At 34.0% G+C, this 25,268-nt stretch overlaps 2 protein-coding genes across 4 annotated transcripts in view; one reads left to right on the plus strand and one right to left on the minus strand.

Moving 5' to 3' along the window:
* Positions 1-205: 205 nt before the first annotated feature.
* Positions 206-868, minus strand: LOC120575976 (glutathione S-transferase T3-like). Its single transcript, XM_039826909.1, has one exon. It carries the CDS (start codon positions 866-868, stop codon positions 206-208), a length of 663 nt encoding a protein of 220 aa, XP_039682843.1.
* Positions 869-2,992: 2,124 nt separating this feature from the next.
* LOC25495946 (histidinol-phosphate aminotransferase, chloroplastic) overlaps positions 2,993-25,268 on the plus strand; it is a 67,928-nt gene continuing 45,652 nt past the window's right edge. Inside the window, exons 1-10 of one of the 3 annotated variants that reach the window (XM_039826695.1) lie at positions 2,993-3,145; positions 3,240-3,470; positions 4,676-4,759; positions 5,382-5,536; positions 5,657-5,754; positions 5,893-6,001; positions 11,068-11,225; positions 11,928-12,070; positions 12,532-12,672; positions 13,334-13,832. In XM_039826695.1, coding sequence (XP_039682629.1) covers positions 3,246-3,470; positions 4,676-4,759; positions 5,382-5,536; positions 5,657-5,754; positions 5,893-6,001; positions 11,068-11,225; positions 11,928-12,070; positions 12,532-12,672; positions 13,334-13,465 — 1,245 coding nt within the window. In that variant the 5' untranslated portion in view covers positions 2,993-3,145; positions 3,240-3,245 and the 3' untranslated portion in view covers positions 13,466-13,832. Of the gene's footprint in view, positions 3,146-3,239; positions 3,471-4,675; positions 4,760-5,381; positions 5,537-5,656; positions 5,755-5,892; positions 6,002-11,067; positions 11,226-11,927; positions 12,071-12,531; positions 12,673-13,333; positions 13,833-25,268 lie in introns of those variants that run through there. The other 2 variants (XM_013596211.3, XM_039826694.1) reach the window with 2 other exon arrangements.

Raw genomic sequence — 25,268 nt, forward strand, 5'->3', positions numbered from 1 at the left:
TTAAAGCAAACAGTCGGGACTAGACAACACTGATAATTTTGACTGAATAGAAACAAATATTTGATTAAAATTAATTTTCAAACAGCTCACTCTCCAACTTCCCCAACAGCTCCTTCTTCCGGTCATCGAGATGCTCTTCGGAACTTAACTTTAGATACATTTTCATTTTCTTAGCTTGAGTCTTATCTTGCAGCAACTTGTTTTTCTATTGTTTCACCAAAGTTAACTCTTTCAATTGTTCAATCTCTTGCTCCTTTAATTCTTTGAATTGAACCCACTCCTCTTCCACCTTCTTCATTGTCTCGTCCTTGCTTTTCTTTTTACCTTTTTTTTTAGCTGCCTCCCTACCCATTGGACGAGCACTAGATCCTACAGAGTCCTCGTAAGATCTCTTAGATCCACTACTTCCTGAGTCAACATTTCCTCCCATTTGACTACCATACTGTGGTTGATCTCGGAGTGCGCGCCATTCTTCCATTAAAGTAAATTGAACATTCTTCCCACATCCATATAATTGTTGAGCTTTTTTCAAAACATCATCTTCCGACCAACCGCTTCCTTGCATACACTTAGCGCTATCATAAGCACCAACCCATTTATTTATTAATTTGTTCATATAATTAAAACGGTTTCGGCATGCAACTACATCGCGCGGAGAATCGAAATAGCAATGCTCGTTACAATACTCAGCAATTTTACCCCAATATGCTTCACTTGTCTGGTTTCTCCCGACAACACTGCATGTTCTATATTTTATCCACCCACTAATTAACACCTTGTGTTCAGTGTTCCATGATGGTTGCTGGTTTCTCTTGCTCTTAGGAGTTGTATCCTCTGGAGTTGGAGCAACTTCATTATCTCGTGTCATTCCACCACGATTTTTTTGTGATGAAAATTCAGGATATTCACCAACACTCTGAAAATTTTCATTCACCATTGGCATATAACCATTAAATGGGGGTGTTTGAGATGGATATCCCATCATAGATCTAAAATATGGATTAAAGTTGTTTGGAACAGAGGATTGGTGATTGAAATTTGAGGCCAAACCAAAATTAGACATGTTTTGAGGATTTTGGTTGGGGAATTGATTTGGGTTTTGAGGATGTTGGTTGGGGAATTGATTTGGGTTTTGAGGATGTTGGTTGGGAAATTGATTTGGGTGTTGATAATTGTTGGGATTTTGGTAGCTAAAATGGTAATCAGAAGAATTTTGGGTGTTGAATTGATTGTTAGTGGGATCTATTTCACTAAATAAACACTAAAACTTCAAAAGAAAGGCTAATGCAAAACTAATAATAAGATTAAGAGAGTGAAAAACTTAATTTTTTTTCTGTGTCCAAATCAAATGATCCAAGTCTCTATTTATAGAGAAAAAAAAATTACGAATTTTGGTAAAAAAAATAAAATTATTTGCAATGAAATAATTGGGTCCAAATTATTAAGAAGATAACAATCCAAGCAGCCAATCAAAACATGCCATGTGTCTTCACATTATCCATTTGTCTCTTCTCTCTCCGCGTCTGTCATCACCCACGCGCCCTGTCGGCGCGTGTAACGCACGCACCTTTTTTGCCAAATCCGAGCGCGCCACGCATCTCCTGGGCCAGGCTTTCAACTAGTTGAATTCATTCAACACTTCCCTCCTCCAACTCAGATTTTTCCAAATTCAACACCCCCTACAATGGTTCAACATGTTGAATTGCAAATTCAACATCCCATTGCACATAGTCTAATATGGGGTTGTCTAACATGTGCAACATTGCACATGTTAAGATATCTAAAAGTAGTAATTTTTTATTGAAAAACAAAACTTATTTATTAAAAAGCTACATATTTAATATAAAATACACAAGTTCCAAATCAAAATTACCACTTTAAACTTCTTAACATGTGCAAATTTGCACATGATAGAAAAACTCTTATAATATTTACTCGAAAATCTTTGTTGGAGTGTACCACCAGATGGTCTCCTTGATCTTAAAAATTCCTTTAGATAGACGAGTCAAAGTGAAAAATTGCCTCACAATGAAAAAATAAAATAAAATCCTAATTAACATGCCATCAAGACGAGTCAAAGTTCTTTGTATAACAATTTTGTTGGAAAAATAAATGTTTAAATAAGTTTTTCGTGCTTAAAAAATTATCAAATTCTATTTTTAGTTGACATAAAAAATTGCAGGTTTTTGTTCGTAATTTTTTTCTTGCGCACAATATACCCATTGTTAAGTCAATGAGTACTTTTGAATGTTTTTTTTACAAACATATTTAAAACATTACAAAAAGTTTCACCTTAAAGAAAGACTTTAAAATTTGGTTTCTACATGCAAAAAGGCGGAAATTAAGGAATGATTGAACAATTATCAAATCAGATTGTAATTTTTTTTTTCTTTAGGCAACTCTAAAGATAAATTTAAGTTTTATTTTGTTTGAGGATGATTTTCATGCATCGTTGATGTTAAACAATTTTAGACTCCAACGCATCACAATTGAGTTCACGCGATAGAGAGAGACATATTATGGGAACTTCTACGGTACACCTCATAAATTGAGGTGTACCGGTACTCCTACTTCAAAAATTTATAATTTAACGATTATTTTATAAAATAAAGAGTTATTTATCAATATTTATATTTTAAAAAATATTATTTTATAAGAAAAAACATCATTTCATTGTTTATAAGAATTATATTAAATTTTTAACATTTTTTCATAAAAAATAATTAATATTCTTTGTTATATGTAACAAAAATTCAAAAAAAAGTAAATTTTATTTCATCGATGCTTTTGGTAAATACGATTTAATTATTGTAATTGTAAATGATAGAAAACAATTCTTTTTCTTCTAAAAAACAACTCGTTCAATTATTAATTTAATAATTTGATGTACCAGTACACTCAAATTGTTGGATGTACCATATAATTTGCCCACCCATTATACTTCTCTTTTGTGAAGAAAAATGAAGTTTAGTACTATCTTTCTGTGGATGAAAAAATTATTTAACCAGAAATAAATAAAATATATTTGTACTAAGTTTTGACTTTTGATTGTAAAAAATCTTTTCCTTTTTCCGACCGGCGGCTACCACAAACACTTCCAGTTCAGAGAGACATACGAACACAGACAGACAGACAACCCTTGTTTGTACCTCTCTCTCTCTCTCTCTCTCTCTCTCTCTCTCTCTCATATACGCTTCTGAATTGGAACATTTTGATTCATTTTTGTTGCTATTATTCAGGTTAAAATGGGTATTATAAATTTACAAAATTCATCTGCTTTATGCTTGGTTGATTCATCACACAGCAATTTGCAGCAGAGAAGGAAATTTGTGACAATGGCTTCTTCAATGATTCCTCCTTCTGTTGAACAAGTCAACAATGGTCCTCTTCAGGTTACTACTACTGGTGACTCCTTTATCAGACAACATCTCAGGAAATTGGCTCCTTATCAACCCATTTTGCCTTTTGAGGTTTGTTTTTTACTCTTGCACTCTGTAGTGCGGACACTTCTAATAAAAAGCGTGTCTAGTATCGCTCAGCGACACGATACCAATACATGTGATTACTGATTATGTTTAATTAATATATTTTCTTAAATTACTATTGGTGACGACCTATGAAGTACGGACATTTCTTGGATTAGGAGTTTTCGAGTGTCGGACACGTGTTGACACGACGGCACGACACGACACTAACACATATAATCACACTAAATTATGTGATTTTATCAAATTATTAGCGGTGTCTATGTGTCGGTGTCCGTGTCATGTTTGATGTCCGTGTCTGCATCCGTGCTTCATAGGTGTCGACATGTCTGTCTTGTGTCCAGTATCATTGTTTGTGTTAGTGTTTACTCATTTATTAGTAAATTGTCTTTGACCATTGTACTACGTAGCTAAGACACTTTTGATAGAAGGTGTGTCTGCACAATGACACACACCAACACATGCGATTATGGATTACATTCGATTAATTTATGTTCATAAATTATTATTGCTTGATAAGCATCAGATTGCCCACATGTGCCCACATGTGCGTGTCATGTCTGGTGTCCCTGACTGTGTCAGTGTTTACTCATTTATCAATAGTCTTCGATCATTGTGCTATGTAGCACATACACTTCTAATACAAGAGGTGTCCGCACAGTGACACGACATCAATACATGTGATTTCTGATTATATTCAATTAATTTATTTTCTTAAATTACTACTGGTGTCAAACATGTCTGTGTCGTGTCTAGTATTCTTGTTTGTGCTAGTATTATAAAAAAAGTTGTCTGACTATTGCACTACGTAACAAATAGACTTATGATACAAGGCGTGTCTGGCGTTAACACTGACAAAGTAAATTTATTGATGGACACTCTGTTATCTTAAGTTTTGTTGGGTACGTGGCATGTCATTTTTTGACCTTTAATTATTATAAAGCAAGTTTAAATTTTCAATTAAATTTACTTATATAGGACACCGGCATCCAACAAAGCTCCAGAGTTTCAAATAATTTTTCGTAATTTATTTTCTTAAACTATTACTGGGGCTGATGTGTCACTGTTGTGTCTGGTCTCTGCGTCTGTGTCAGTGCTTCGTAGCTATTGCAACCATGTTACTTGTGTTGGGAAAATTGTTCCACTGCAATGTTGTTTAGTAACAAATGAAGAGAGGGTTTATGCTGCAGGTTTTATCTTCTCGTTTAGGACGCAAGCCTGAGGATATTGTTAAGTTAGATGCTAATGAAAATCCTTATGGACCTCCTCCAGAGGTGAGCTTTTATTCTATTTTCCTCCCAACATTGAGAAATTATTAACCAGTAACATAATGTTCAAATTGACAAGGGCATTGCTTTATAAGAAATGATATGTTGACACACAAATTTGACAACAAATTAGATCATTAAATAGTTCAGTGGATGATTAATGAATATAACAAGTTGCCGCAGCTGATTAATCATCCCATTACCGAAGTTAACCGCGATTTTGGAAGTCATTAACCATAACACTAACCGTGGTTTATGACTATCATGTATATTTGAACATCTGAAAATTGTGTATATTTGAATATATTTTTGATGATTAATGGATATGCATGTATATTTGAACACCTAAAAATCGTGGATAATTGTGTTCAGTGGATGGTTAATGAGTCGTGACACCTTGTTATATTCATTAAGCATCTACTGAATATAATTAACCCCTTTGAACTCTGTTAACCATCTAGTTTGTTGTCGAAATTAATGTCAAATTTGTGTCAAAATCTCATTTCTCTTGTTTTAGTACTCTTTCATCTTCCAATTTTTTTTTTATGATTTTAAACTCTCGTCTTGGTTATTATGTTCAAATGTATTGTCTCTCGAGTTAGTGACTATCGGAGGTTTGACATGACAGGTCATGGAAGCCCTAGGGTCAATAAGATTCCCATATGTCTATCCAGATCCAGAGAGCCGCCGATTGCGTGCAGCTCTCGCCCAAGATTCAGGCCTTGAATCTGAATATATTCTTGTAGGATGTGGTGCCGATGAGCTCATTGATTTGATCATGCGGTTAGAACCATTTCATCATTTCTTCTTTTTCACCGTCTTCAAATTATTTTTCAGCATAGCTAGCTCTGACAACTCATTCTTAATTTCTGTGATTTGAAATACGGTTTATATATATTACAGTTGTGTGCTTGATCCCGGTGACAAGATTGTGGACTGTCCTCCAACTTTCACAATGTATGAATTTGATGCCGCAGTTAATGGAGCACTTGTCATCAAAGGTAAGAATAACATTTTCAACTTTTTATTATTATTCCTTTTGTCCACTTAGCAGTCCTTGGTTTTGTTATCAACTTTCAGATTTTTGTTATTATGGCATGTCAAATGTGCATAACTTGTGTGCATTATTTATACTGTAGTTCCAAGGAGGCCAGATTTCAGCTTGAATGTGGAACAAATAATAGAGGTTGTTAAACAAGAGAAGCCCAAATGCATATTTTTAACATCTCCAAACAATCCAGATGGGAGGTAACTGTCAACTATCCCTTTTCAACATCTTTACGCCATAGAACGCATGATTAGAAAGTTTGTTATGTTACTAAATGGAATGGCATGGCGGACTTTTTGATAACCGCCATAGCAAATTTGTGAAGGGACACCTGATAGGCCCAGTCCTATAGAAGGAGACATACTAGTAGGAAGGGATGATAAAACAAAGGTTTGGAAGAACAAGAAAGAGAGAGAACGGGGGAGAGTAGTAGCACTAGCACTGCTAGCTAGGAAATTAGTGAGGATACTCTAAAGAGTAGCGGAGGCTGAGAGTTGCTCACACATATTTAGAAACTTACTATTAAATGGAATGATGTGGCAATTTTTTTGACAGATGCTGTAGCCAGTTTGTGAATGGATGCCTGTCATGGCGGCGTCATAGGCCACAATGGCGTATTTATATTATGAATTTTTGGCCTTCAGCCATACTCCTCTATTAACCATACTGTTTAGAAAACTAGGTACCTGATTTTGATAGCATATTCCTGGACGAGATCAACCTGTAGATCTCCTTTCTAAGCCTGTCTCTCCTACCAGATTTTGTTTCTAAGTGATAAATTTAGTGTATCTGGTCTCATTTAATTTTCTCGATTAGTTGTAGTGTTCCAGTGTTGTTAGTAAGGGTGGGTCAGTTTATAAATATTGATTATACCTCTACATTAAGCATCTTTTTCATTCAATTTATTCAATATAGTAAACTCCTTTTCGGGTTCTCCTTCAATATACTACTTCATTTTCCTATTTATTTAGGATTTGGATTCTTGTATTAGTATAAATAAGTTTTTTATTACAAAGAGAGTCGAAGCCCGAGTATAAATAAGGTTTAGTCCTTTAGTCTTTTGTATCAAATTATTATCAATCATATTAAGCGATAATTACATTTCAAAAATCTCTATTCTCTCTCTTTCTCTCTCCCTTCTTTTATCTTAAATCCATAACACCAATATAGCATCATAGTTTATCCCAGATCTATTGTTGGACCACCTGGTTGTTAGGAAAACTGAATATGTCAAGTCCTTCAAATTTCATGCTCCAAATGACCAACCCTGGGGGTGAAGGGTATCTTAAGATCCTATGTTGATCACTGATATGGCCAAACCAGTAATTATAATTGGCGGCAGCCTCACACGGAGAAACTTGGGCAGAAACATGTAACTCAGAAAGTAAGGTCTGTATGCATTTTAGTTATGCTGTAACTTGAGCTAGGCTCCTAACTCTGCTTCTGTACTAGACCTAGAACCCACAATTTACTTTAGAGAACATCATAAGAGAAAGCTAGGACAAAGAAAGATGGGATCGTCAGAAATTGACCTCCTGTGATCAGGGTTTACTGTCCAGTCAGCAACAAAGTAGGCTTTGATAGTGAGTTAGCTGAGTGGGAGCAGCAGAAAATAATTCCAACTCATAGTGAAGACTGGAATTTAAATACCTCAATTCTTTCGAAAGCAATCCAATGTGGCTCTAGAGGAGAGATCATAATTTGACAGGTTTATTCATTGAAATTTGATTTTTGGCCTTGTTATCGTGGCATACTGAAGTTCCCCAACAGCAGAACTGTAAAATGAAAGATCTTGAAGTAAATCAGAACCATGCTCATTCGATTTAGAACCATAAACCATAGGACGGGATATGGTCTTTGCCTCCAGCATATCGGTTTTGACAAGCAGTTCCTTGATATACAGCAGGAAAAATCCAACGAACTCGACTGTTTATGTACAAAAACCGAATAAAGCTCAGAGATCATTTTCTGGATTAGAAATGAAGCGCTGCATGTAATTATAATGTCTCCTTTAGTATAGATTATGGAAAAAGTAAAATCAAACATGGGAGCAAAAACAAGGTCAATTGAAAGTACTATTTATGTGTTTGGGTGGTAAAGTAGAAGTTGTAAAACTGTTCTGATGGAACCAACGATTCTTAGCTTTTGCGTAGAATAAAATCCAGGAGTGATATTAAGCGAAGGAAAGACGAAATCTATGTAGAAATGAAGTGTGTTTCATCGATTTTGGTATACAAAATCCCTTTTAGTAGCTCAGGAAATCTATAATCAAGCTTAAATCAAATTGAGGATCTCTTTAGGTGCCAATAGTAGGCTCTTGTGTTAAAGGGCTTTAGTGATATTAATTTTAAGACTTTTCTTTGTCATCATAGATTTTAATATGTAAATGTTTGTAGTGGCTCTGTTGCATATTGGTTTGGCTGGTAGTAGTTTGATTTTAAGATTTCATTCTGCTTGGCTTGTGTGAGGCCTTGTATTGGAGAGTATCCAATTCGTTAAAATTTACTGGTTGTTGAACTATTTTTGGGATGATCATTTTTGGAGGGGAGATTCAGCTAAAACTTTGGTAGATATTCTATTGAAACAATTATATATACTTTAATATTATATTTAGTTTCTGATGTCAGATTGGCTATGAAGCCCGGATACGATACTGCACCGATACGGGAAAATTTCAAAAATCAAGATACGATACGGCTGAGATACGTTAATAAAACATTATATAATTATAACCATTGTTTAATATGCAAATATATTTATTGACAAACAAAAGAAACCAGCCATATCTCTAAAAAAAAAAGGCTTAATTGCACTTTTGGACCCCTATCTTTCCAAAAGTTGCGGTTATGGCCCCCTAACTAATTTAAATACAAAACAGCCCCCTATGTTTTGATTTTTTGGCAGTTTTGGACCCCCAGTCCATTAGTGAGGTGCCACGTGGCCCCCTAAATAATACACGTGGCACCTCACTAATGGACTGGGGGTCCAAAACTGCCAAAGAATCAAAATATAGGGGGCTGTTTTGTATTTAAATTAGTTAGGGGGCCATAACCGCAACTTTTGGAAAGATAGAGGTCCAAAAGTGCAATTAAGCCAAAAAAAAATATCAGTCATAGGCTCGAAGCACATCAGCATAAATATAAAATAATATTGACGATTAAGAGAGTGATGATTAGTCAATTACATACACAATATATCACAAAAAGAACACCATCAGTGCTATACTATATCCAAAAGGAACATTGTTAGTGCTATACTATATCGATCCAAAAAAGAAGCACTATATCCAACAAAGAACACATCAATACTCGAGAGTTAAGTAATTTTAGTTAACATTAATTGGGAAATATCGGGGTAGGTATCGGTGCAGGATAATTATCGGATACTCTCCTGATACGTATTAGGAAGTATCGAATAATTAATTTAAAAAAAAAAACAAAATTTAATCTTCGGATACTCTCCTGATACGTATCGGATAATTTTTTATTTTTTTTTAAATAAAATTTAATCTTTGGATACTCTCCTGATACGTATCAGGCAGGTATCGGTGCATGATACGCGGGGATACGGTACGTCATCCATTTTGAAGTATCAGGGCTTCACAGCAGATTGGTCTTAAGGAAAGGCTTTTCATGCTAGATTTATAGTTTGTGCGTCGTTCAAGGTCTAAATTAAGTTGAGACAGAGTTGGTATTTGAGTTTAGGTTTTAGCTCAGTATGTAACGGAGTCAGGAGACCTTTGATAAGCTGTGATTGTGATTAAGAACCTAGACATTGTCACAACCATGACCCTATTAAAAACATTTAAGGGCAGCCAGACAAAAAAGTTTGGGGTGGCCGCCATCCCGCCATCAAAATAAACTAAAATATAATATATAAATTATATTGCATACAACACATTTAATTCGTAATAAACCAAAAACCGATCATTCAAAATTTAAACTACATAATATATAAAGTCGATCATTACATACATAAAGATGCACTTTACGCTTTCTGAGTGACTTGAAATCATCAATAATTGACTCGGAATTAATAGATGCACTAATTTCCCTTTCAATATAAACTGACATACTAACTGCTAAAAACCCAAGTCCCATCTTGTTTCTCAACTTAGACTTGATAATTTTCATTGCTGAAAAAGATCTTTCGATTGTGGCTGTAGAAACATTGGTAATTGCTGTAAAATTATCAAGTCTAAGATCTCAACTTAGACTTGATAATTTTCATTGCCGTAAAAACCCAGGTCCCATCTTGTTGGCAGTGCCATGTTGCATGAAATTTTGGTATTGATTGTATGATTATGTTATGTTTCAGTCCCTTATTGGTATAGCTTCTATGAAATCCATTGCACTATGTATTTTTGAGGATAGAATATGTTAGATTCTCTCCTCAAGGGACGTGAATGAACCAGAAGTCATATAATTTGGTTATATATTTCATTTTTCTTTTTATAAATGGTTAGAATGATAGTAATATTAAAATTACCTCAGGGGTATTATAGTCTTTTCACAGAATAAATGGGTAGGCCATGGCATACCCCAGTCCTCATGTGGCTCCGCCATTGTTTAAGGGTCATTAGATGTCTTTCCAAGTTTTATTTTGTAAACATTTTGTAAAATCAGATAGTCATCTTTGGCTATGATCATATTAATGGTTGAAATTTGCATTTAGGTTTTAAGAGGAAGAATACATGTTGGCGAGGATAAAATATTTGAGGGTGATTAATTTTTAGATGTCATATGTTGGATACCATGAGAGAAAAAGGTAAATTATGGCATATAATCTATCTTCTCAATCATATCACGTTTAGTAACTGCCCCCACACACTGCGGTGCAGCGAGGAATTGAGTAGCGGCTGGAAATCATGTCGTGTTTTACCACTAGAGTGGCACTACAGTTGCACTATGCTGTTTCTAATCCAAATCCCCAAAATACCCTTAAAACGAACTGTTGCATTGGTATTTTAGGGTTATTACAGAAAAAGAACTCTAAACCTTCTTTCTGTCATCTCAACGTCTCTGCTGCGAGCCGTGACTCGTTGTCCTCAGCATGCACTGTTCCCAACCCCCGCCGTCCTCAGTCGTAGGGTTCAAATTTTGGTGCTTTTATTCTCTGATAAGAGACTTATTATGGACTTAAAGCACACTATTTCATTATTCATAGGGTTAAAAAAACATACTTAACACTTATGATTATCCTTGTAATTTGTGTTTCTCTTTTGTTAGCTTCTGATCAATATATGGATATAACAATTTCAAAACAGTATAATTGACGATGACGATCTCTTAAAGATACTTGAGCTTCCCATACTGGTGGTGCTGGATGAAGCGTACATTGAGTTTTCGACAATTGAATCAAAGATGAGTTGGGTGAAGAAACATGACAATCTGATTGTTCTTCGGACGTTCAGCAAAAGAGCTGGTAACACTTATACTTTTTTTCCTATTAGTTTTTTTCATAAGAATTGTTCTTTTGTGATACTTGATCAAACCATGAACCATGATACTATAAGTATGGTTGAAGTAATGGATTTAGATGAAAGACGAGATAAATAATATTTCTGAATATGATGCATCATTATCACTTGATACTAACTTGATACAAATGACTAACTACTAGCCCTTGTTTATAGAGATACAACACTCCTAATCCTGAATACATAGGGTAATCAGGAAACAAACCATGATAATAACAAGTAACATGGAAACTAATCCTGAGAGATAATTTAAGATACTCTAAGATTAGAAGTTAATTGTAGGAGATAAACTAAAATACTCTAGCATAATATTTTATTAGACATTTTATATATTCTAATAGTCATTTATTGACTTGAACATCAGTAATTTGATTGATCAAACTATAACAAATGAGTGTGTTTTGAAGATTTAGTAGCATTAAGATGCTGTTGTTACGACACACAACATATAGATGCTAGATCTACAATCCAAGAATTAGTTACATAAAAGGTAGAAGCTAATGATGACACTCTTTGAATCGGAATGGTTAACCGATTTTGTATGGTTTATATTTTTTTGTACAAATTATTATAATCTGCATGAAATTATTAATTTATGGATTGTATCCGAGGTTTGATGTATTTTCTGCTGACCATTTAATTATCAGGTTTAGCCGGACTTCGTGTCGGATATGGAGCTTTTCCTTTGAGTATAATCAAATATCTCTGGAGAGCAAAGCAACCTTATAATGTATCTGTTGCTGCTGAAATTTCTGCATGTGCAGCACTGCAAAATCCTACCTATCTAGAGGTTTTTCTTTTGTGCTCTGTCATAATATAATTTCTCACACATGTACGCTAATTAGTTTTGCTCTGCTACATTATGACCATCTATACTTGTCACTCCCTCTGTTCCAAAATAACTGTTGTTTTAGCGTATAAAAAACATTCTAAAATAAGCGTCGTTTTGCTTTTTCAACGTGACATTTTTTTCTTCCAGTTCTACCCCTAAATTATTACTGCAGCACTTCTTTCATGTCATTATGTTCTATTATGCATTTATACAGTGACTGAAAACCAATAGTTAATAAGGATAGTTTTGTAAAATTGCGACATTCTTTAATATACTTATAGCTTTTCTTAATTTATGTAAAAAAAAACCTAGGACGGCAATTATTTTGAAACAGAGGGAGTACAAGTAAAGTATTGATGAACCATAATACAAATTGTAAGACAAGTGGCCCAAATCTAATCAGTCTTGAAATAATACAGAATGTCAAAGATGCTTTGGTGAAAGAAAGAGGGAGGCTTTTTGACCTTTTGAAGGCAGTTCCATTCCTTAAACCATTTCCAAGCCATTCTAATTTCATTCTTTGTGAGGTTACATCTGGAGTAGATCCAAAGAAGCTAAAGGTATATTCATTTTCATGTCTTCACATCTTCATACTTATTCATTCACTTTTTGTATATGTTTAGGGTAAAATAATTATTTGATTTAGTAGATGTCTTTTTCATCCTAGAAAATTTCCGTGTTATAGGATAAATAATCACATTAGGAGAAAAAGAAGTCTTTGTGTGTTATAGGAATTGAACTGTTGAGAACCTTGAATTTGGTCTTTTAAATCATCACTCTGCGCATCTATCTCTCCAAAAGCATGGTTGTCAAAATCGAGAGTTCAAACAAACTCATTTTTCCTTTTTGAAATCTACTCGTAAAATCGACTTGTAAAATCAACAAGGTTACCTCATATTAAAATAATATATACATGACATGTATACTTATATAATACAATAAATGCATAAATAATTCAAAATTCCAACTCAATTATAAAGCGAAAGACTGACAAGAACAAAATCAAACTAAAAAGAAATGAATGTGGAAAATGAGAAGAGAAAGAAAATAAAACCTCTTAAAAATTCATGTTGTTTTGTAGATATACCTCTTTAACAACCTTGCTCCTAAGAGTGAAGTTATTTCCCAAAAGATTCTGGTAGATATAATGCAAAATTGTTTTGTTTTAATGTTTTGCATGCATATTTCTTACTAAAAAGACATGTTGTTTTGTGAACACAGGAAGACCTTGCAGAAATGGGTGTGATGATTCGCCACTACAGCAATAAAGAGCTGAAAGGGTACGTCCGGGTATCCGTTGGGAAGCCTGAACACACAGATGTGCTGATGAATTGCATAAGCAGACTATCGTAGGAGCGTAATTTCAATGTGATCGATATTACGGACAGATTCTCTTGAATAACATTAAAAACTAGAGGAAAATATATTAAGAGAAGTTGAGCTAGTTAGTATTATGTAGACAATAATGATTTCATCTCATACTCTTGAGGGGATTTTAGAGTCTCTGCATTCAAAACTGTACTATATTCACGACATTCTAAACCGTCCAATTTAATTGGACGATTTAGATACACAACATGAATGCCTGACAACACGTAATCTGAAGTTGTAACATTTGTATTTTATATTTTAAGATGGTTAATTAAGGGATAAGTTAACCATCTCATGTTGTATTTTGTTGAGTTTTGTACCTGCATTGTTGGTTTGTATTTTGTTTGTACCTGCATTGTGTTTGGTAGTGATATTTTTTTTAAAAGATTTTTTGGTAAAAATGAAAGGGAAAATGATGTTTGTTTGGATCTATTTAAAAGCAGAAGTTAGTAGTCTTCGTGAACTTAGTTGAATGATGTAGACAAATACTTGTTACCTGAATGCTTTGAAATAGCAATCCCAACTGGGCTAAGTTTTTTATTAGAGTTAGGGTTTGAACTCAATAAGAATATTCGTGTAGTTTTTTAACTTAATTTTAGATAATATTTTGGTCTTTTAGTTTCTTTTTTTTTTTTGTCAATTTGATCCTTCATCCATATTTGGATATGGATTGCAAGCTTCAAATATGCAGTTGTCTTTCCCCGTGAGTAGTATAAAAATATGTTATGCCCAAGAAGAAAATCATATATTTGAATCTTGAAAACTCATCTAAACATAGATGAATCAAAATAACGTGAAAAATAAAAATAAAAAAATTAAACTGTTATATGAAATTAAGCTAAGGGATGATAGAAATAATTTTGCCAAATCCTAATACACATTAAAGTAGAGGTTTGAAGACTCATTAGAATATACCTCTTTATAATTAGAGTAATTATAATCCTTAATACTATACGGGTAGAATTTGAAAAGATTTAAAATTGATTAGACTCCTCTAAAGTATAGTAAAAGTTAGTAAACTAAAATTGATTAGACTCCTGGGTTCGAATTCAACTTTAGGTGTGCAGCAACGTTAAAACTTTTAGAGATAATTTATCGTCCATTTAAATCCCACAAAGTTCGAGAAATTAGTCTTCGCAAGTATACCTGATTTACGGAAAAAAAAAAGGCTTTAATTACACTTTTGGTCATCGTGTTTTGGCCTACTCACGAAACTGGTCCTGCCCTTTTAAAACAGAACAAAACGGTCCTTCAATTATCATTTTTGTTGCATTTTTCGTCCTACCTCCTATTTTCAAACTCCAGAAACGCAGAGAAATGACAGTTTTAGACCTACCCCTATGCTCAACCATGAAATCAACAAGGAATAAAACATGTGGGCACAAGAAATCTATTCTATTCAGCACACTAACAAAAAAAAACTCTAATTTGAAACATATATTAGAAATTAGGGTTTTTTTGGTTAGTGTGTTGAATAAAGTGGATTCTTTGTACCCACATGCTTTATTCCTTGTTTATTTCATGGTTGAGCATAGGGGGTAGGTCTAAAACTGTCATTTCTCTGCGTTTTTGGAGAATAAAATGGGGGGTAGGACGAAAAATGCAACAAAAATGATAATTGAAGGACCGTTTTGTTCTGTTTTAAAAGGGCATGACCAGTTTCGTGAGTAGGCCAAAATACGAGGACCAAAAGTGTAATTAAGCCAAAAAAATATAGTTAGTAAAGCAAGAAACACAAGAGTTGATATTTTAATCATCTATAATCTGTTATACACGTGTATATAATACCAATTTTTTTTTTTTTATTAAGACTGATACCGTTCATTTTACGCAATAATTTTTTTTGTTTTTTGAAAGAACTCAATTAAAAATATTGTTAACTCATAGTAGCACAATCCGACTAAAATACATGTTTGATTTTATATTTTTTTTTTCTTCCTCTGAAGATAAGGTTTGCTATTTTTCTACATAGAATGGACTCTAATCAATAATGAGTGTTACTTTTCCCATCATACTGTCTTCTCACGCGCTCTACAGAAATTTCAAAAATATCTTTGTTAGTGCTTTTCGGATTTTAAAATCCGGACAAAATCGATATGACAAGGGTCTACTCTTTTCTTCAATATGATGCTTTTTCTCTTCCAATTTCTCCCCCATCTTCTTCCTCAAATCAAATACTCCTGTTTGTCATTCTCTAACAAAGGTTTTGTAAGATCTTCCAAACTGTTGCTACTCTTTAGTGTTGCTGTACCAGAGGAACTTACTGGTGGTACTAAAGAATCTGATGGTTTACTAGTTGGTTCTTGAGTAAATTCAACACTCTTAGATTTTTATTGTTTGTTAGCTGGACCATAACTTGAGGTGCTTGCACTAACTTCCGACCTAGCTTTTGCTCCACTAGAAGATTGATTATTAGTATTAATCGAAGTGGAAGTCTCATTCCTATTTTCTTGGTTAATCCATATGAAGGAATTTGTCGATTTCAATTTTCAATGGATGGATTCGGATTACATAATCCGGATGTTTTTACACATTCCGGATTATATAATCCGAAATATGTAAATCACCCCGTTGAAAGTCAACAAATAGGGTGAAAAATAATGTTTCCGGATTACATAATTCGGAATGCGTTAAAACAATTCGGACTTTATAATCCAGAATGTGATTATATGGAGGATTTCTCTAGTATGACCAATATTTTTTTTTCTTCCCAGAAACAAGCTTTGAATTGCATAAAAAATGGTTGGGAATATTTTGTTGGAAAGAATAAATCCTTGGAACTTGATGTTGGAGTACTTATTTCTTTACATAACAATGCTCAAAGTATGAAGCTCACATATCCAGAACTCTTGTGCTGAATGAGAAAAGTAAAGTTTTGATACTCACTTCAAAGCATTAGAATCATGAGTCATGAATTGTAAAGATTTCAAATTCCAAATTAACTTGCCTCATCAAAAGCTTAAAAAATATCAATGCTTGGTTGGTGAATTGTGCACACAACAGTTCTTCCTGTGTCTACTGTGTTTCTCACAGTTCACATCACAATAGCAGCGACTCTAACATCAAGGCCTGATGTTGGTATTGAAGGGTTAGCAACCAATTCCACAACAATAGAAAACTTAAAATAAAAAAATTCAGAAAAAAACAACATTCCAGATTATATAATCTAGAATGCTCCGAGGGTAATTTTGAAAAAAAAAAAGGGCGCGCGAGGAAAGGTATAGGGTGAAAAAAAGTAATGCTGATCAATAATGTTGGGACGTGTTTTATGGGCTTGACTTTAGGTATTCCACCTACAAGACAAATGTGTCAAATAGGTCACAAAATTTCTATTACACCCACTATCAAATCTATAAGTAATTTATTTTGAGAAGATATTTGGCTGAGTATTTCCAAAACACAAGGTTTGAAATTAATGTAACATTTCACATCAAGTGTATTAAATTCCAAAAAAAAAGATGAAGGAGACGCAACAGACTCAATAATATCACTGACGTACGGCCAAAAAATAAAACTATAGCACATATCTAAAAATAATAGGTTGTTGTTTATCAATTGGTGTGTCCTCGCGAGCTTAGCTCAGATGATATGGACAATGCATAATATATGTAAAGTTTGGAGTTCGAACTCCGGCCACATCTGGTTTGTTCATTATTAAAATAAATATCCACATCTAGGTCAGAACAACCATACAAGTGAGAGAGACACCACACTCTTACCCAAAATCTAAAGAGAGACATCGACATCATGTTTTACAAATGAGTCACTCGTTACAAGGCAAATAATAAATAGAACATAAAAATTGAGGAGGGTAAGATATTTGATCTAGTGTGCTGTAATCTAGTCACTTTGGTTTGTGTTTCAATGACATTATCACATGCAAAAAGTTTATAACATCAAATATGTGCAAAAAATTAGTCATTAATACAAAGTCAAGTAAAATAAAATTGGATAAAATTAATTTCATTGTTCCTTAACTTAATTTTAAATAATGATTTCGTTATTTATTTTTATGTCATTTTTTCTCCCTTTGCATATAGATTTTCAAACATCAACTTTAAAATTCATATGAAAACATGAGTGAAAAACTGTAGAATTAAACAATATGAGCTTATTTCGAAATTAAATCATAAATCGAAATCTTAAAGATCAATATGTAAATTGATCAAGACGACAAAGATGGCGTGAATAAAAAGATAAAAAACATAATCGTTATCTAAAATTAAGTTAATAGACGACGTGGGTATTTTTTTCTACAATATTTTATCGACAAATGCAGCTCCTAATATTTAAATATCATCCACTTTAGTTATGCCGGTCCTAAATTTTTTGGTGTCCTAGACGAGTTAATAAAATTATATCCTTTTGATTATTTGAATGTTTTTCTTCTTACATTTTTCATTGTCTAACATTCATTCACATTCAAAGTTATTTAAAATTACATTTTCAACTTAATTAATCAAAACGAGTTAAAAAATATATATATTGAAAAAATTAAAAATAATAATTTTGGTGTCCCTAAAAAGATGATGTGCCGTGGCGGCCGCCGCCCGCCCATACTCACAGGGCCACCCGTGACTTTAGTGCCCATCCTTGTGTCGGTTATTCATAAAATTAGGAGCTGCATATGTCTCTAGTTTCTTTGTTTGAGTGAGTAAATACTAGCAAAAGTCCTTTTCCTATGCCAACTTGGTTTATGCATTAAATGTGTGGGTCAGTTCTGAGTGTCATGACCTTAACCTCACTGAAATTGTTACACTAGCTAGCTAGCTTGATTGAGAGCATTTAATATTGACTCTTTCTCTCATACCCTTTTCCTCATAATTGGATGGTTGGCTTGCTTGCTTGCTTATTTATGTTATCTCATCCATTGCAACATGTTTTGTGTCTTTTTTTAGGTCTGCCAATCTCAAAGAGACAAAAATTGAATTGTATATTTTGATACACAATTAAATTGTGAGTCGTTTAATCTTGATCGGACAACCTACGATATTCGACTGCTGAAAATCGCAATCCATACAAAAGTTTGTGATCCGAGGTGGATCATGACCAACGACCAAAGTTGATGAAGCATGGTAGAGGACGGCATTTGAGTTTATCGACGAAGGTGTTGTACCTGCAAATACCCTAACGCTCAAGTCAATCTTTGATTAAGGTCAGTGGATGGAAGATATTTCAGGATATATAATGTGTGTATACTTCTTCTAGGCAGGTGTCCTTTCATAAATAGAATTGGGCAACACATCCATTAGAAGTGGACTTGAATATAAGTGTATATGAATATTGATGAAAAATTAAAAAATTTCTTTTATATTTAACTCAATCACTTTAGAAGTGGCAAAATTTTCTTTAGATCAACCATAAAATTCTTCTCTTTAATTATATCCACACAAGAGCAATCATTTGAAATGAACTTGTGTCCTATATATAGTTGAACATGTTATATCGTGTTCATACCAATGTATCTGTTTAATTAAGAATAACAAATATTTTTGTCATAAAATGTATAAGACTTTATTTCAATATCGTCTTTGAATGTATCAACATTCTAAAAAAAAACACACATAATATGTTTATTGTTAGTTATTTTAGTCATCAAATATGTATTCAATTAATTACTTAGTTTACAAAATTATTAACAAAAGTGATATTTGAGACGCGTCTGTAATTTCATTAAATTTAAAAATTATAGTAACAACGTCTTATAAAATTAGGGATCAAAGCGACTATTTCATCGTTAGTCACACTTACGATGGAGTCGTGATCAAGTTGGAGTGTAGATGGTGTTGGGTTATCAGTTTCCAACTCAAATAAACGGGTCAAGTTATAGAAAGGCATGGGAAAGACAAGAACAAACAAAAAACAACTTGCTTTCGCTTTTTTTTCTCCTCTTTTGAAAGAAAAACATCAAAATAGTCTAAGGTCTAAATAATGAGTGAAAAATATTAGTCACAAAATAAATAGGAGTGTGAATAATGGACAGCAAGAAACAAATTCTCTTAAATAACATTCAAAGCTAGAGAAAAATATAGTAAGAGAAGTTGACCTACTTTATGTTATGTTGACAATGATGAGTTCATCTTATACTCTTGAATGACTCGTGTTGAGGTAATGGAATCATGTCATGTGATGATTTGTTTTTTGTTGATTGCTTTAGCAATGCAGAAGGTCTATAAATCAATTCTCTAATCTTTTTTTTAAGTTAAATTAGTCAATCCAAATTAGTATCAGAGAGAATCAATTCTGAAACTTTGAGCAGAAACAAACTCCCAAATCCCAAACCAATACTACCAAATCAACCCAAATGAATTCTATTTTTTTTATTTTTTTTTGACAATTGTGTTAGGCCATGTTTATATTGGCTTTGCCTTTTGCATTCCGTCTACAAGATACATCACAAAATTTCTATTACATCCATTGTCGAATCTATAATTACCTCTTTAGAAAAAGAAAAAAAAAAGGCTCAGTATTTTGAAAACACGATATTTGAAATTCACGCAACATTTCACATCTAGTGTATAAAATTCCAACAAAAAGATGAAGGAGACAAAAACCAACTCAATAATGTCACTGATTTGTGACCAAAAATAAATTCAAACTATATATATAAACATTTCACCCATTTATGTTTCGAACTGGGCCATGGTGTAAACATGAAAGTTGTAGGTATGGATGTTAGCTTTCCAATGATTCTAGTCTCATTTCAAGAAGACATCCACAACGTGAGTTATGATCAAAATACTACAAAGGGGTCAACACGGTCATGCGATCTGCCTAGGTTCAGGAAAACCAAACTTTTTCACCACTTTATGTTCCGAATTGGATAGTTCTTTCTTGAAAGTTGTAGGTATGAATGTTAAATTTAAATTTCCTTTGGTTGGAATCCTTTATAACTTGAGTTATGATTGAAATACCGCATGTGGGTTATGCTGAGTTTTCCAATGAACTTTCAACGTAACCCGTCTAGTGGACTCTAAAACATCTATGAGAGCAATAGTGAATTTAAGCAAGCCGTTAGCGAGTAGAGTAAAAGTAAGGGTCCTTAAACTATGCATTTAAATGGGATGACATATACAAAATAAAGAAGTGAAAAACAATGATGAGAGGGTATATGAAGTAGGTGCTTTCCAGGTAACTGATGAAGTAAATATAAACTCCTTAAACCAATAACGAGTTTAGAAATATTACCAAGTTGAAGAGTAAATGAGTCAAGGTAGTTAAAGAACTCGAGATGGATGTTAATAAGAATGAATGAAGTGTAAAAATGAATAAAGATTATAAAAGTCAAATTTAGATGATCGTAAACGATGAGGGGCCGTTTAGATGAAATGTAAGGGTGGATAAGGAGTTGTTTATTAAGTAACATAAGTTGATAGGAATGATGATAGAGAAGGAATCAGATGGGAATCGATTAAAAGAGAGCAAGATTAATAGGAAAGAGGATAAGAGATATTAGTTATAAGGTTAGACGATGATAATAACGATCAGTATCGAGAGAATAAAACCTTGAATTAAAATGGAGTCTTAGTGAGTAAAGTTGCTGACGTTGAGGGTAATGATAAGGTGATATGATAACTTTAAATTAGAATCAAGTTAAGAGTAGGAGAATGTCGGTGTATAGATGACGACAAATGTGAGAACGAGGTAATAAGATATAATTCGCTCTGATGAGGAGAATAAGTATGAAAGAGTTAACGACGATGGTGAGGAAGGATCTAGTTGTATAGAGATAAGATGTTATATGTAATTAAAACAAATAAGAGAACATCTTGAGACTAAGAATGAGGTAGGATATGAGAATTAAAGTGTATAGAGGGTCTAGAATAGACGAAAGAATAGAGTATGTCCGTAAAACGAATAATAAAATAAAATAGAGGGATATTGACGTAGAAATGAGCCACATGTAAGGGTTGGATTAATGAATAGGTAAGGTGGTGATATAAACGGTTGACAAAGAGTAATGACGAGGAATCCTATAACTGCGACAGAGAGTGAAGGGGGTTAATATTATGTATATGTCAACATATAAATAGGATGTGAAATGATGATGTTATATTATAATAATGATGAGAATGACGATGTCTAAATTGTCATTATGATGAGAATGTTGATGGTTAAATTATGATGATAATGAGAAATGATAATGTTTATATTTTAGTGATGATGAGAATGTTGAGAACTATATCATTATGATGAGGAGATTGATAAATATATGATGGGAGTGATGTATATAATAATGATGAGAGTGATATAGAATGATGCTGAGTATGATGACTTGTATGCTTGTTTTAGAGTCGTGCATTTTAAGGGGGAGTCTTGCAGTAATTTATGAATTATTTGATTATGTGTACATTTGTAATACTTGTCGAATTTAATTCTTTGCGGCCATATAGAGTCTAGAGCACAAGTATTGCATATGTGGGAAAAAAGTCCAGTAACATACTTCTGGCAATTATGTGGGAGAAAAGTCCAGTAACATACTTCTGGCAACTATGTGGGAGAAAAGTCCATTAATATAACTCTGGCAAAATGACGAGTAGGTGTGGTACCACATTCATATATGTCGATAGGAGAGTCCATATGTATATATATGATGGTGCTTTGTGCTCGGTGGTTTTAAGTGTGAAAATGATGTGCTCTAGTGATCTATGAAAAGAAGAGATTATGCAAAATAACTGTTGAGAGTGAAGATATTGTGGAGATTATATTATTTGATATTTATTTAATATGCGTGCTTTTCCCTATTATCATGTTATGGCAGGATTTCTCACCCCTTATTTTGTTGCGTTCTTTTCTGTATGGTGGCTGTACCTTGAGTACAGATATTCAGGTTGAGAAGGAGTAGCTATGAGACGTTTTAGAAGGTGGAGATGAGGGGATTCCCTCCGTTTAGTTATGTTATTTAGTAGTTGAATAAGCATGTAGTCTCTACGAGCTTTGATATTGTAACACTAGGGTTGGGGATGACGATTTAATTTTTAATTGCTGTTTGAGTTGAATCTTTGTTATTTTTCTATTTATGATTATTTAACGACAAGTATGAATTTATTAATGTGATCAGTGAATAATTTTCTTCTTCTCCAATGGATTTATTTTAAAAGAAAACGTTTTATTGTTATTCTGGATATAATGTCGAGTTTTGTAACATCCTTACTATTAAATATATTCTTATTATTTAATAATTATCATTGGGAAATAGGGTGTTACACTAAAGGTGCAACCCCCACAAACATCGTTCCAAAATCTTGTATTTCCTCCATTCCCCACCTTCCTCGCCACCAGATTATTAAACCAATTAACACCCACGAAATCATCAATCGCCACCTCCTCAAAGCAAACCAAGGCCATACTTCCACACTCCCCTCAAACAATTTTCCCCACTCGGGGACTATATTTTACTATAAGAACTTCCTCCGATAGTTGATTTCCACATTGTATTACCCTCCATTTCCATTTGGCCAAGAGACTAACACCACTCATTCTGACATTTTTTTAATACTCAAACTCTTACCCGATGAATTTACGTAGACTCAACTATTTTATTTTGAAAATGGGACCGACATAAATTTTTTAAATTAAAAGAGTGAATACTGAACAAAAAAATGTTTGTGTGAATGTAAATACTAACACTATATATCTTGAGTTTCTTATTTGACTGACTTCGAATCAAAGATAAGATCACCAAAACAATGACCTTTTCCCGTAGTTGTTTATTATTTGTGTTGAAGGCTTATCTTCGCTCATTAGAGATGCTGAGATTCTTGGTGAGCTCACGGGTAAAAAAGTTTGTTTACGCGCACCACCTGTCTCCCATCTCCTGTTCGCGGACGACTGTTTTCTTTTTGTCAAAGCTGACGACATGCAGGTAAACGTTATGAAAAATATTCTATCTACTTATGGGTTAGTGTCAGGTCAAGCTATTGGCCTTCCAAAATTCGAGATTTATTGTATCGTAATGTGTCTGACACTCTCAAACATACTATTACTACTATTCTTGGAGTTCATGTTGTCTTGGGTATAGGTAAATATCTGTGTTTACCTTCTATGATAAGTCGAGATCGTAATGCAACGTTTGCTTATATAAAGGATCGCGTATGGAAGAAAATTAATTCATGGAGTGGTAAGTGTCTCTCTAAAGCAGGTCTTGAGGTTATGATAAAATCTATTTTGCAGGCTTCCCGTCACATGTCATGAGAATTTTTCAATTACCAACCACCTTAATCGACTCAATTGAGAAGATGATGAACTCATTTTGGTGGGGTCATGGTAGAACAACATGTCTCGGCATTCACTGGATGAATTGGGAGAAATTATCCGCCCCAAAGATTCATGGAGGTATGGGTTTCAAAGACTTATCTGCTTTTAATTTGGCTATGCTAGGAAAATATGGTTGGAAGTTTATATAGAACCGGATTCTTTGGTCGCTCGAATTTCAAAGCTCGATATTTCCTTTCTAGCTCCTATCTCACGGCTGAAATAGGGCATAATCCTAGCTATGTCTGGCGCAGTATTATGCGTGCTAGATTCCTTGTGTGTGGTGGTGCGTAGTGGAGTATTGGTTCAGGTGCATCTATTTCTATCCTAAGCGAACCTTGGTTACACAATGGGGAGTTTATTAGTAGTGAGATTCCAGGTGCTCCTTTTGTTCAAAATTTTATTATTAATAGCTTGATGAATTTCTATGATAAAAGCTGGAATGAACAGGTGATTAGACAAGTGTTTAGTACAGATATAACAGATAAAATACTTCGTACACCGCTTACACATCAGGTTACGGAGGATAGAATCATTTGGAAATGGGAACGACATGGTCGGTATTCCGTGCGTAGTGCATACAGATTATGTGTAACTGATTTAATCGACTCCTCTTATAACTGGCGGCTAGAATATTGGGCTGGGATTTGGAAACTAAAGGCCCCACAAAATGTCAAGAACTTACTATGGCGCATGTGTCGGCCCTGCCTCCCAACATGAGTCCATTTGCTAGATAAAGGAGTTGTTTGCCCAACCGATTCGGCTAGTTGTGATTCAAATCATGAGGATCTTAAGCATGTATTTTTTTATTGTCCTTTTGTTGTACATGTGTGGAACAGAATCGGCTTGTGGGGCTCTGTACATCATGCTCTTTCTTTTACTATTTTAGTTACGGATGCTATTTCTCACTACTAGAGCAACTGCCTGTGGAATTAGCTCAGCGTATGGCAACAGTGTTATGGAGCATTTGGAAACACCGAAACCTCAAAGTTTGGGATAATGTCATAGAAACTAGTGCAACGGTAGCGGAGCATGCTAGAAATATGGTCGTGGATTGGCAACTGGCTAACACTTCTGCGGTTCTTGCATCAACAACGCTTCATCAGCCTTCGCCGACCCTTTGCGTTGGGGGCTTCCACTTCGGCACAAACTACAACTCATATGTGGCAGCACCCTACTCCGGGGAGATACAAATGCAACATTGACGCAACTTTTTCCTCTCAATTCAATCGCACATGTATTGGCATTTTTGTTCGTGACTCAGACGGTACTTTTGTTTTGGCCAAGACAGTCACATATCCTTGTATGGTTTCAGTTAATGTGGGTGAAGCTTTAGGTTTGCATTCGGCTCTACAATGGCTAAGTGATATGCAGATGGATGGCATGGATTTTGAAACAAATTCGAAGCTGATATTAGACGCTTTTCTGTCTACTAGGAACGACACATCTGAATTTGACTCTATTATTTTCATCTTGTTGTTTACTTTTTAGTCCTTTCTTTTCTAACTTTAGGGTGGAGTTTGTTAGGTGA

The sequence above is a fragment of the Medicago truncatula genome, chromosome 6 (assembly GCF_003473485.1).
Source record: "Medicago truncatula cultivar Jemalong A17 chromosome 6, MtrunA17r5.0-ANR, whole genome shotgun sequence".
Lineage (NCBI taxonomy): Eukaryota > Viridiplantae > Streptophyta > Magnoliopsida > Fabales > Fabaceae > Medicago > Medicago truncatula.